The 12,284-nt window shown below is 44.2% G+C and overlaps 1 protein-coding gene across 10 annotated transcripts in view; it reads right to left on the bottom strand.

Moving 5' to 3' along the window:
- The window catches only part of CRACDL (CRACD like), a 125,405-nt gene that overhangs the window by 33,278 nt on the left and 79,843 nt on the right, over nucleotides 1-12,284 (bottom strand). For all 10 annotated transcript variants that reach the window (XM_069583873.1, XM_069583874.1, XM_069583876.1 and 7 more), the window contains exon 3: nucleotides 4,774-4,942. In XM_069583873.1, coding sequence (XP_069439974.1) covers nucleotides 4,774-4,942 — 169 coding nt within the window. The remainder of the gene's footprint in view (nucleotides 1-4,773; nucleotides 4,943-12,284) is intronic.

The raw sequence follows: 12,284 nt of genomic DNA, 5'->3' as shown, positions 1-12,284 counted from the left end.
AGGTAGGTCAGGTGGTCTGGTATTCCCATCTCTTTAAGAATTTTCCAGTGTTTGTTGTGATCCACACAGTCAAAGGCTTCGATGCAGTCAATAAAGCAAGAGTAGATAAGCACGGAGTGACCATCAGCAGGTGTAAAAACCAACAGATGAGGGTTGATGTCGGGATCAGATAAGAAAGAACCCCTGAGTCCACGACTCAGCCTAGGCATCACCAGAAGTGAGACAAGCAGAAAGCATGTGCCTGATGGTGTGATGGGGCAGTAAGTGCCAGCGCCATCGAATCCACTGCTAATCAAGTTTCTAGGTCCATCTACTGCTCTACAAGAAATTCAGAGAATATAGGGATGAGATCAACCACACGAAAAGAAAACAGATGCAGATTGTGGGATAGTCTCCATCAGATCAGTGACATGAAACAAAGCTGGGGGTGGGGGGTGGTGGTGAAGTAAAATTGCTACATCGGGTTGGCCAAAAAGTTGGTCAGGGTTTTCCATGGGGTCTTTTAAAAAAAAAATTTTATTCGCCTGGCTACACTTGGTCTTAGCTGCAGTATGCGTGATCTTTAGTTGCAGCATGCAAACTTGCAGCTGTAGCGCGTGGGATCCAGTTCCCTGACCAGGAATCAGACCATGGCCTCCCACATTCGGAGCACAGAGTCTGAGCCACTGGACCACCACAGGAGTCCCCTCTATACGATCATGAGGAAAACTCGAGCAAACTTTTTGGCCAAGCCAATAGATTAAGAGACTCAAGAAGCATAACCACGTTGACTCAATAAACAGGCATCAACTTTTTCAAATCTACAGGGCTTCATGTGGTTTGCCAGCATCCATGCACCTTGGTAAGTGGAACTTTTTTCTTTATAACTTTGTTTTCTTTTATTCGGCTGTGCTGGGTCTTTGTTGCTGTACGTGGGCTCTCCCTGGTTGTGGAGAGCTCGGGCTATGCTCCAGTTGCGGTGCGCAGGCTTCTCATTGCAGCGGCTCCTCTTGCTGTGGAGCACGGGCTGCGGAGCACGCAGGCTTCAGCAGCTGCAGCTCCTGGGCTCTGAGGCACAGGCTCATCAATTGTGGCACACAGGCTTAGCAGATCTCGGGCATGGGGGATCTTCCTGGACCAGCCAACGAACCCGTGTCCCCTGCACTGACGGGCAGATTCTTTACCTCTAAGCCACCAGGGAAACCCTGGTGCGTGGACCTTTTTGCCCATAGTGATTGATGAGAAGTTTCTACAAAGTCTAGCAGGCTCATGGACTCTTTACAGAGACTAAAGAGCACCTTTAAATTTTTGTTTCTTATACTGTCAGTTACTCCACGACATAGAAACCAAGAATATACCATGGGGAAAGGACAGTCTCTTCAGTAAACAGTGTTTGGAAAACTTGGACAGTCGCAGGCAAAAGAATGAAATGGATCACTGTCTCACACCATACACAAAAATCAAAATGGATTAAAGACTTGAATGTTAAGGCCTGAAACTGAAAAACTAGAAGAAACAATAGGGAGTAAGCGCCCTGACATCTGGAAATGAGTTACTGAATCTGACATCAAAGCAAAGGAAACAAAATAAAAAATAAACAAGTAGGAATACATCATATTAAGTAGCTTCTGCACAGCAAAGGAAACCATCACTGAAATGAAAAGGCAATTTACAGAATGGGAAAACGTATTTGCAAGCTTGTATTTGGTAAGGGGATAATATCCAAAATAGTAACATATATAAAGGACTCATACAACTCAACAGCAAAAACCCAATCGAAATACAAATTGAGAAGATCTAAACAGACATTTTGTCAAAGACAACAGATGACCCACGGGCATGTGACAAGGTACTCAACATCCCCAACCATCAAGGAAATGCAAATCAAAACCAAAGGGACATCACTTCAGATCTGTGACAATGGCTTTTACAAAAATTAAAGGAGAGAAGTGATAGTAAGGATGTGGAGAAAAGTGAACCCTTGTGCACTGTTGCTGAGAATGTAAGTTGGGGCAGTCACCATGGAGAACAGTACAGAGGTTCCTCAAAGAGTTAAAAGTATCAACAGAACTATCATATGATCCAGCAATTCTGCTTTTGGGTATTTATCTGAAGGAAATGAAAACAGGATCTTGAAGAGACATCTGAATTCCCACGTTCACTGTAGCACTATTCACAACAGCCAAACTATGGAAACAAATTAGGGGTCCATCAATGGGCGAATGGGTAAAGAAGGTATGATGTATATGTAAATGGAACATTATTTATTCATGAGAAGGAAGGACATCCTTCCATGTTCAACAACATGGACAGATGCTGAAGGCATTAGGCTAAGTGAAACATGTCAGACAGAGAGAGACCAATACTCTATGATTTCACACGTGGAATCTAAAAAAGAAAGCAACACATTCCAGTATTCTTGCCTGGAGAACCCCATGGACAGGGGAGCCTGGTGGGCTATGGTCTCCAGGGTCGTAAAGAGTCAGACACGACTGAAATGACTTCGCAAACACAGACACAAAGATTAAACGGTGGTTACCAGGGGCTGGGGGGGTGGGTAGGGGGAACAGGGAGATGTTGTCAAAGGGTACAAACTTCCAGCCACAAGGTGAGTAAGTTCAGGGGCTAGAGCACAGCTGGCGCAGCACGATTAAAGGTAATTCTGCCATATTACAGACTCGAAAACTGCGACGAGCGTAGATCTTAAACGTTCTCACCACAAAAGAGAAATAGTAACTAGGTGACGTGATGCAGGAATTAGGGAATGCTATGGTGGTGATCATTTGGCAGCGTGTAAGTGCATTAAATCAACACAGTGCACGCTTTAGAACTCCCACAGTGTTATGTATCAGTGATCTCTCAGTAAATCTGGGATAAAAGAGAGAAGATGTTGTTTCATCTCTGCTCTTGAAGGACGTTTCCTACCCCACAGTAAGCTTCCTCTCCTAGCAGCACTCCAGGGAACCTCCACCAGGACTGGCCCCCGCCAGGTGCCGAGAATACAAAGATGAAAAGGGCACCGTCCGCGGACTCTAGCGATAGAAGATGGGCAAGTGGACGGGTCATTTCAGCCCAGCTCACCCCTCCAGCCATGCTCTCGTTCCTTGTCTGTGTTTTGGTGGAGAGACAGGCTGTGTGTTGGTGGGGGGGGGGGGGGGGGGGCGGGGGCACAAGTGTTATAATGTCCCTGGGGCTGACCCAGTGAAGACATGTAAAAGTGAGCAATATTATCATCTCTTGCTCCCCAAGAGTCTGGAGCTGCCTTTTAAAAATGCGTGTAGAGCTCGCTCTTCACAAGCTACCATGTGGGTGCTTCTTGCTCCCCGCCCACAGCAGGACAAACGTGGAAGACTAACTCAAACCTCTCCTCTTTAGTCATTTGCTGCCACCAAGCGGTCAGTGTGACTTCTGCACCTGTGTGCAGAGTTCCTTAAGTTTCGTCTGACTCTGTTGAAGAGTGGACTGTAGCCCTGCAGGCTCTTCTGTCCGCGGGATCCTCCAGGACAGGAGACACTGGGGTGGGTTGCCATGCCCTCCTCCAGGGGAACTTTACAACCCAGGGATCGAACTCACATCTCTCACGTCTCCTGCACTGGCAGGCAGGCAGGTTCTTTACCACTAGTGCCACCTGGGAATGGAACACTCTAGTGTAATTTCTACTCTAGAAATGGGCAAAGAGACTGGTGAGGAGGGAGGAGACAGGACCCCTCCCAGGGACGCGAGAGCCGGTGAACCCATCTCAGTATGGTCTGTGACCCACCAGGGTCATTATGCCTCCCAAAGAGTTTTATTCTCAAATTAAGGTGTCAAGGTTGTTTAAAAGAAACATAAAACCTGACGAGGCAACAATCTGTTTTTTTCCCCTCCTTTTACTCACAGAAATAACTGCTAGAATAACTGAAGCATGTGCATTATAACTATATCTTGATGAAATACAAGTTAGGAAATAATAAGGATTTCTTCACTAGACTTTTCCATATTTTATACCTATTGGTTTTGTTCTTCCTAACAATGTTTTTTTGGGGGGAGGGTCTTCCCTTGTAGCTCAGCTGGTAAAGAATCCACCTGCAATGCGGGAGGCTTGGGTTTGATCCCTGGGTTGGGAAGATCTCCTGGAGAAGGAAAAGGCTACCCACTCCAGTATTCTGGCCTGGATAATTCCATGGACTGTATAGTCCCTGGGGTCGCAAAGCGTCAGACACGACCAAGCAACTTTCCCAAATTTTGTAGGCAACAATGTTTTTTGGATGATTTTTCTAAGAAGTAAAGTAAGAAGCCTTCCCCCTACTCCTCTCTAATGGAAAATTTTCTTATTCGGTTATTCAAGGTTTAGGCTTAGACAGATGTATTTCTCTGGTATAATATCCAGGTCCTCAAAAAGGGTTTTAAGTCAAATGAAATCAGGGATTACATCCTAATCTTGCCACTCTGCAGAGCAGGACACTGGGCGGATTTTCTGAAATTTCTCCCAAGCTTGATTTACTCACTTATAAGATGGTATCTCTTACCTCCCCTCCTACATTTATTGCAGACTTTTGATATATACACACCCGGCACATAACAGGTACCTAATAATCTCCCCCCACCAACTTTCTGCATCCCTGTGTACAAAAAGACAGAAAACACCACTTCTATGGAAGAATCTCAAACACCTTCTGTGAAATTATTTAGGAGGAGAGTGGGCTCAGAAGTCCATCGAGTAACCATGACAACAAGCCTGAGTTCTGGGGTCCTCCTGTGTCCTCCTCTGCTCCCAGGAACACACAAGCCTGAAGGACGGAAAAGACAACTCACTCCAGCTCGTCCTCTGAGTCGTAGCCCGCTGGTCCTGACTCGATGGCCATGACCTCGTTCTTCGCCTGACTTTGCTTCCAGGTGCTACTTCCTGTGGAAGAAGATGACTCCTTTCTCTTCTTCTTCCCAAAGAACTTCTTAAACGTTTTGAATTTGGACTTTTTCTTTCCTACACAGAAAGAATGCATGTAAGTATCTGCCAAACATGGATGAGATGTGTGCAAGGAGAGAAAGTAAGATTTCTGTCCAAACATAAATTATTCACTTCCGGTTAAGTCCTTTTCCCACACAGGAGGACACAAAGCACACAGCATACCATTTTTTTCACACCTGAAAACAAATCTTGATTTCTATTCTGGACATTGAATGAAGGAGTCAAGAAAGCTTTGGAACATGAATCACAGAGTCAAAAGCACAAGCAAATTTCCTCTTACTTAAAATGAATCATTATCAACAGGTCTTTCACTTCCTTGGTTATTAAATTTATTCGTTTTAAAAATCTGTATTACTCCTTCCCAAATTGATCTATTTATTTTTATCCGTTGGCCTTGCCACATGGCATACGGCATCTTAGTTCCCCAACCAGGGATCGAACCTGGGCCCCCTGTATTGGCAGTGCGGAGTCTTAAACACTGGGCCAGCAGTGTGTGTTAGTTGCTCAGGTGTGTCCGATCTTTGGAACCCCATGAACTGTAGCCCACCAGGCTCCTCTGTCCATGGAATTCTCCAGGCAAGGATACTGGAGTGGGTTGCCGTTTCTTTCTCCAGGGGATCTTCCCACCCCAGGAATCAAACCCAGGTCTCTTGCATTTTAGGCAGATTCTTTCCCAACTGAGCTATAAGGGAAGCCCAACAGGGAAGTCCTTAAATTTATTCTGAGTTTGTTTTCAAAATCTTTGCATTTTGTCTCGGGGTATAAAATGCAGGAGACCCCAGTTCAATTCCTGGGTCAGGAAGATCCACTCGAGAAGGGATAGGCTACCCACTCCAGGATTCTTGGACTTTCCTTGTGGGTCAGCTGGTAAAGAATCTGCCTGCAATGTGGGAGACCTGGGTTCAAACCCTGGGTTCAGAAGATCCCCTGGAGAAGGGAAGAGCTACCCACTCCAGTCTTCTGGCCTGGAGAACTTAATGAACTGTACAGTCCATGGAGTTACAAAGAGTCAGACATGACTGAGCAACTTTCACTTCACACTGTCAATTAACAATGTTGTGATAGTTTCAGGTGAGTAGCAAAGGGACTCAACCGTACATACAGAGGTATCCATTCTTCCCCAAACTCCCCTCCCACCCAGGCTGCCACAGGACATTAAGCAGAGTTCCCTGTGCTATACAGTAGGTCCTTATTGGTTACCCATCTTAAATACAGCAGTGTGTACATGTCCACCCCCAATTGTTTTGATGCAACCACTGTTCTTATTGATAGCACCATATTTGTTTTGCCCATTCTTGAATCCACACAGCACATTCTGGGTAGAATCATACAGCATATATGCTTGTGTGTTGCTTCTTTCCCTCCATATATTGTGTTTGAGATTTTGCATGGAGATGCATGCATTTTCCAGTCTTCCTTTCTCTAAATGCTGAGCAATATTCCATTGTATAAGCAAAATCAGATTTTAATCCCTAAAATAAAAATAGTCAAAAACAAAAAGTCTTGCCGAGGTAAAGACCATAATGATAACTCAAATCATTTTTCAAAATAACCCTCAAGTGCTAAGAGTGTGTGTGTGTGTGTATAAGGTGAGTCAGCAGAAATTAACCCAACAACGTAAATCAACTATACTTCAATAAAATGAAAATTTAAAAAATCCTCAAGTGCTTCATTTAGCATGGATGTGAGCATCATGGACAATCAGAGGAGGCCCAGCCTCAGGGGCAGGAGGGGCTGCCGGAGTGCCAAATGCTGTGATGAGCCAACAACGTTTGGGGAGAAAACCCATCAACTGGTGATGGTAGAGCTGGCTCTGTCATGCTTCCTGGAGTGTCAGAATCTACACCAGGGGTCCCCAACCTCTGGAATCTAATGCCTGATCATCTGAGGTGGAGTTGATATAATAATAATAGAAATAAAGTACACAATAAATATGATGTGTCTGAATCATCCCCAAACCATCCCTCCCACCCCCGTCCATAGAAAAACTGTTGTCCAAGAATCCGGCCCCTGGTGCCGAAAAGGCTGGGGACTGCTGGTCTATACTTCTAAACGTTTCGTGATCTCTTCTCTGACGTCGCCTTCGTCCTCACCCACAAATTCCCATCATATTCAGGATCCTGAGATTTCAGTAGCTCAGCAACGTTGATTCCTTTCCTTCTGAATATGAGAACTAATAGAAGGATGGAACATCACCGGTTATCAGGACGCTGTCTAGTATATCCTGAAAATTCGCTCACAATTGATTCATTTGATAAGCAGATCATTTTGTAAGGTGAATTCCTTTCTAAAAAAAGTAGGATCTTTATAATTTGTTTACATTAATGCCTGCCTTGGGAAGTTTACATGATCTTGCCTTCACGTGGAGAATTTCTTAGGATTATCCTATAGCAGGAATACCTACTGTATTGCCTTAAGGGGAGTATATCCGTACCCCAAAAGAAATGAGTTCTACAGTCAACTTTCCTTAACTTCTTTTTTAGAGTGTTACTCAGTTCAGTCAAGTTTTCTTAACTTCTTTTTTAAAGTGTTACTCAGTTCAGTCAAGTTTTCTTAACTTCTTTTTTAAAGCGTTACTTAATTAATTACATTTTGGCTGCGCCGGGTCTTGCCATCTTTCTCCAGCGGCAGCAACAGGGCCACTCTCTACTTGAGGTGCTCAGGCTTCTCACTGCAGTGGTCCCTCCTGGGGAGCCGGCGCCAGGGCTCTAGGGCTTTGAAGGGCTTAGCTGCCCCAGGGCCTATGGAGTCTTCCCAGACCAGGGATGGAAGCCCTGTCCCGTGCATTGGCAGGTGTATTCTTGACTACTGGGCCATCCAGGAAAGCCTTTCTTAACTTCTAGTGGAAGTTTCCTTAACCTTTATAACCTCAAAATGTTCATGCTATTAACTGATGGGTGTCTGACTCTTTGCGACCCCATGGACTGTACAGTCGATGGAATTCTCCAGGCCAGAATACTGGAGTGGGTAGGGTAGCCTTTCTCTTCTCCAGGGAATCTTCCCAACCCAGGGATCGAACCCAGGTCTCCCGCATTGCAGGCAGATTCTTTACCAGCTGAGCCACAAGGAAAGCCCAAGAATACTGGAGTGGATAGCTTTTTCCTTCTCCAGGAGATCTTGCCAACCCAGGGATCAAACCCAGATTTCCCACATTGCAGGTGGATTCTTTACCAACTGAGCTATCAGGGAAGCCTGATGGGCCTCAGAGAGAACTTATTATTTGGAAACGCTCCTCAGAGTTTTCTGAATCATGGGACACTACCTGGCCTTTGCCAGTTGACAGGTAGATATGCATCCCAGAAGGATGGAACAAACATGCAGCCTCACAGTCCTTTACAGTTGAAGACAGTGCTTCGGGATGAAAGGGAGTGGCTACAAAGATCAGTATAATGGCTGAACACTGATTTGTCGTGATTAGTTGGCCATACAGTGGGGGCCTGTGTGTTATATCTGTTCACCTACTAGGCTTTTAAATTGAATTTCTTTAATGGTTATAGGAACTGTTTGGGTTTCCTGCGTCTTGAACTCATTTTATTATTTTATTTTTCCAACTATCTGACTTTTTTCGTTTTTTTCCCCCAGGTTCATCACTAATTTTATTTTATTGTTTATTTTGTAATTGGGATACAGTAGATTTACAATGTTGTGTTAGTTTCTGCTGTGCAACATCGTGAATCAGCTATATGGAAATATATATATATCCTCTTTCTTGAGCCTCCCTCCCACCCGCTCCCCCCACCACACACCTCTAGGTCATCACGGAGCACGGAGCTGACCCCCTGTGCTATACAGCAGCTTTCCACTAGCTGTCTATTTCATACACGGTAGTGTATATTGTCACCCTACTTATTTAACTTATATGCAGAGGACATCATGAGAAACGCTGGGCTGGAAGAAGCACAAGCTGGAATCAAGATTGCCAGGAGAAATATCAATAACCTCAGATATGCAGATGACACCACCCTTATGGCAGAAAGTGAAGAGGAGCTAAAAAGCCTCTCAATGAAAGTGAAAGAGGAGAGTGAAAAAGTTGGCTTAAAGCTCAGCATTCAGAAAACGAAGATCATGGCATCTGGTCCCATCACTTCATGGGAAATAGATGGGGAAACAGTGGAAACAGTGTCCGACTTTATTTTCTTGGGCTCCAAAATCACTGCACATGGTGACTGCAGCCATGAAATTAAAAGATGCTTACTCCTTGGAAGAAAAGTTATGACCAACCTAGATAGCATATTGAAAAGCAGAGACATTACTTTGCCAACAAAGGTCCATCTAGTCAAGGCTATGGTTTTTCCTGTGGTCATGTATGGATGTGAGAGTTGGACTGTGAAGAAGGCTGAGCGCCAAAGAATTGACGCATTTGAACTGTGGTGTTGGAGAAGACTCTGGAGAGTCCCCTGGACTGCAAGGAGATCCAACCAGTCCATTCTGAAGGAGATCAACCCTGGGATTTCTTTGGAGGGAATGATGCTAAAGCTGAAACGCCAGTACTTTGGCCACCTCATGCAAAGAGCTGACTCATTGGAAAAGACTCTGATGCTGGGAGGGATTAGGGGCAGGAGGAGAAGGGGACGACAGAGGATGAGATGGCTGGATGGCATCACTGACTCGACAGACGTGAATCTGAGTGAACTCCGGGAGTTGGTGATGGACAGGGAGGCCTGGCGTGCTGCGATTCATGGGGTTGCAAAGAGTCGGACACGACTGAGCGACTGAACTGAACTGAACTGCACTGAGTGTATATATTTCAGCGTTACTCTCTCAGTTCTTCCCGCTCTCTCTTCCCCACTCTGTCCACAATTCCATTCTCTCTGTCTGCATCACTATTCCTACCCTGCAAATAAGTTCATCAGTACCACTTTTCTCCGCTTCATATAATGTGTTAATATATGCTTATTTGTTTTTCTCTGACAATGTAACTCTGTATGACAGACTCTAGGTTCCCACATTTTCACATGTATTGGCATATAGTTATTAATAACAGCCTTTTACTTTAGCATCTGTACTATCTATAATGCAGCCCCCTTTTCTTGGCCCTGGTATTATCTGCACCTCCTTTTCTCCTGGATCAATCACATAGGAGGTTTGTCATTTTCATTTGCCTTAAAAAAAAAAAAGTCTGGCTTTGTTAATTCTTTTCACATGAGAAAAGAATAAGTGCAAGATATCTGCACTAAAAATTTAGTGCAATATTTTTATTGCATTAACAACATGAATGCAATATTTTTTTAATTTCACTAATTTCTGTGTTAGTTTTTCTTTCCTTTCTCCTACTTTCCTTTGGGTTTACTTTGCTATCTTTCATGGGGTTGCCAAGAGTCAGACACGACTGAGCAACTGAACTGAACTGAGATGAATACTTAGCTAATTAATTTTTAGGTTCTCTGTTTTTATAATATACACACACATTTAAGGCAATATAGCTTCCCTGGTGGCTCAGATGGTAAAGAATCTGCCCATAATGCATGAAACCCTGGTTCAATCCTTGGGTTGGGAAGATCCCCTGGAGAATGAAATGGCGACCCACTTCAGTATCCTTGCCTGGAGAATTCCATGGACAGAGGAGCCTGGCGGGCTATAGTCCATGGGGTTGCAAAGAGTCAGACACGAATGATCGGCCAACACTTTCACTTTCAAGGCAACACACCTCCTGCTAAATCTATTTTAGCTGCATTCACACGTTCTGATATGTAGTTTCTTTATATTTGGTAAAATATTTTCTAATTTTCATTATAATACCTTCTTAGACCTATAGGTTATTTAGAAGAGTATGTCTTAATATCCAAGCACTTGGGAATTTTCTTATAATCTTTGTTATTGAACTCTAGCTTAACTGCATTGCGGTCAGTGAACACACTACACGATTTGAATCCACTGAAATTTGTTCAGACTTGCTTTATGGCTTACCATAAATTTGAAAATGCTCCTAGAGTGCTTGAAAATAATGTATTCTCTTCACTGGCCCACACACATCAATTAGGACAAGGTCTTTTTCTTTTTAATTGTGCTGTCCAAGTACTTCATGTCTTTAATTTTTAATACACTTGTCCTATCAATTAGGTGTATTAAAAATAATCCACTTTGATTGTAGAGTTATCTTTTTACTTAACTGCCAATTTCTACTCTATAACTTTGGACATTATGTTGATAAACGTCATCCGCTAAGTCGTTTCAGTCGTGTCCGACTCTGTGTGACCCCACAGACGGCAGCCCACCAGGCTCCCCTGTCCCTGGGAGTCTCCAGGCGAGAACACTGGAGTGGGTTGCCATTTCCTTATCCAGTGTATGAAAGTGAAAAGTGAAAGTGAAGTTGCTCAGCCGTGTTCGACTCTTAGCGATCCCATGGACTGCAGCCTACCAGGCTCCTCCGTCCGTGGGATTTTCCAAGCAAGAACACTGGAGTGGGTTGCCATTTTATTCTCCAGATAAATGTCATAGAAAGGTAGAATTAATATCTTCCTGTAGAAGTGAACCTTTTGTGAAATGACCCTCTTTATTAATAGTAATGCTTTTTGCCTTAAACTTAATTTTGATTGCTATAGATAGAACCATTCCAGCTTCCTTTGGCCCAGTGTTAGTAAGTTTCATTTTCTTCCATCCTTTTATCTTAAACTTTTCGAATCCTTATATTTAAGAGATTTAGAGTTTTAGAGTGGGTTTCCCTGGTGGCTCAGTGGTAAAGAATCTGCCTTCAATGCAGGAGACACAAGTACCATCCCTGGGTCGGGAAGATCCCCTGGAGAAGGAAATGGCAAACCGGTCTAGCTATTCTTGCCTGGAGAATCCCATGGACAGAAGAGCCTGGAGGGGTCCATGGGGTCACAGAGTCAGACACAACTTAGCGACTAAACCACCACTAGAGTTTCAGAAAACCAATCTGATTTTTAACTTCTGACTGGAACATTAGTATAATTAGCTACTGCCACTTCCTCTAGTTTGTTGCTGTTTAGTCACAAAGTCATGTCCAACTCTTTTGAAACCCCATGCACTGCAGCCCACCAGACTCCTCTCCATGGGATCTCCCAGCCAGGAATACTGGAGTGGGTTGCCATTTCCTCCTCCACGAGATCTTCCCCACCCAGGGCTCAAACTCACTTCTCCTGCATTGGCAGGCAGCTTCTTTACCAGTGAATCACTTGAAAGTGAGAGCCGCTCAGTCAGGTCTGACTCTTTTCAACCCCATGGACTGTTCTCTAGGCAAGAATACTGGGGTGGGTAGCTTTTCCCTTCTCCAGGGGATCTTTCCAACCCAGGGATCAAACCCAGGTCTCCCACATTGCAGGTAGATTCTTTACCAGCTGAGGCACTTGGGAAGCCCTTACTCTAGTTACTGCCATGTTAATAAAAAACAAGTCTA

Source organism: Ovis canadensis, chromosome 3 (genome assembly GCF_042477335.2).
Source record: "Ovis canadensis isolate MfBH-ARS-UI-01 breed Bighorn chromosome 3, ARS-UI_OviCan_v2, whole genome shotgun sequence".
Classification (NCBI taxonomy): domain Eukaryota; kingdom Metazoa; phylum Chordata; class Mammalia; order Artiodactyla; family Bovidae; genus Ovis; species Ovis canadensis.
Note: the sequence above shows the minus strand (reverse complement) of the source record. Positions and strands in the feature narration are given on the sequence as shown.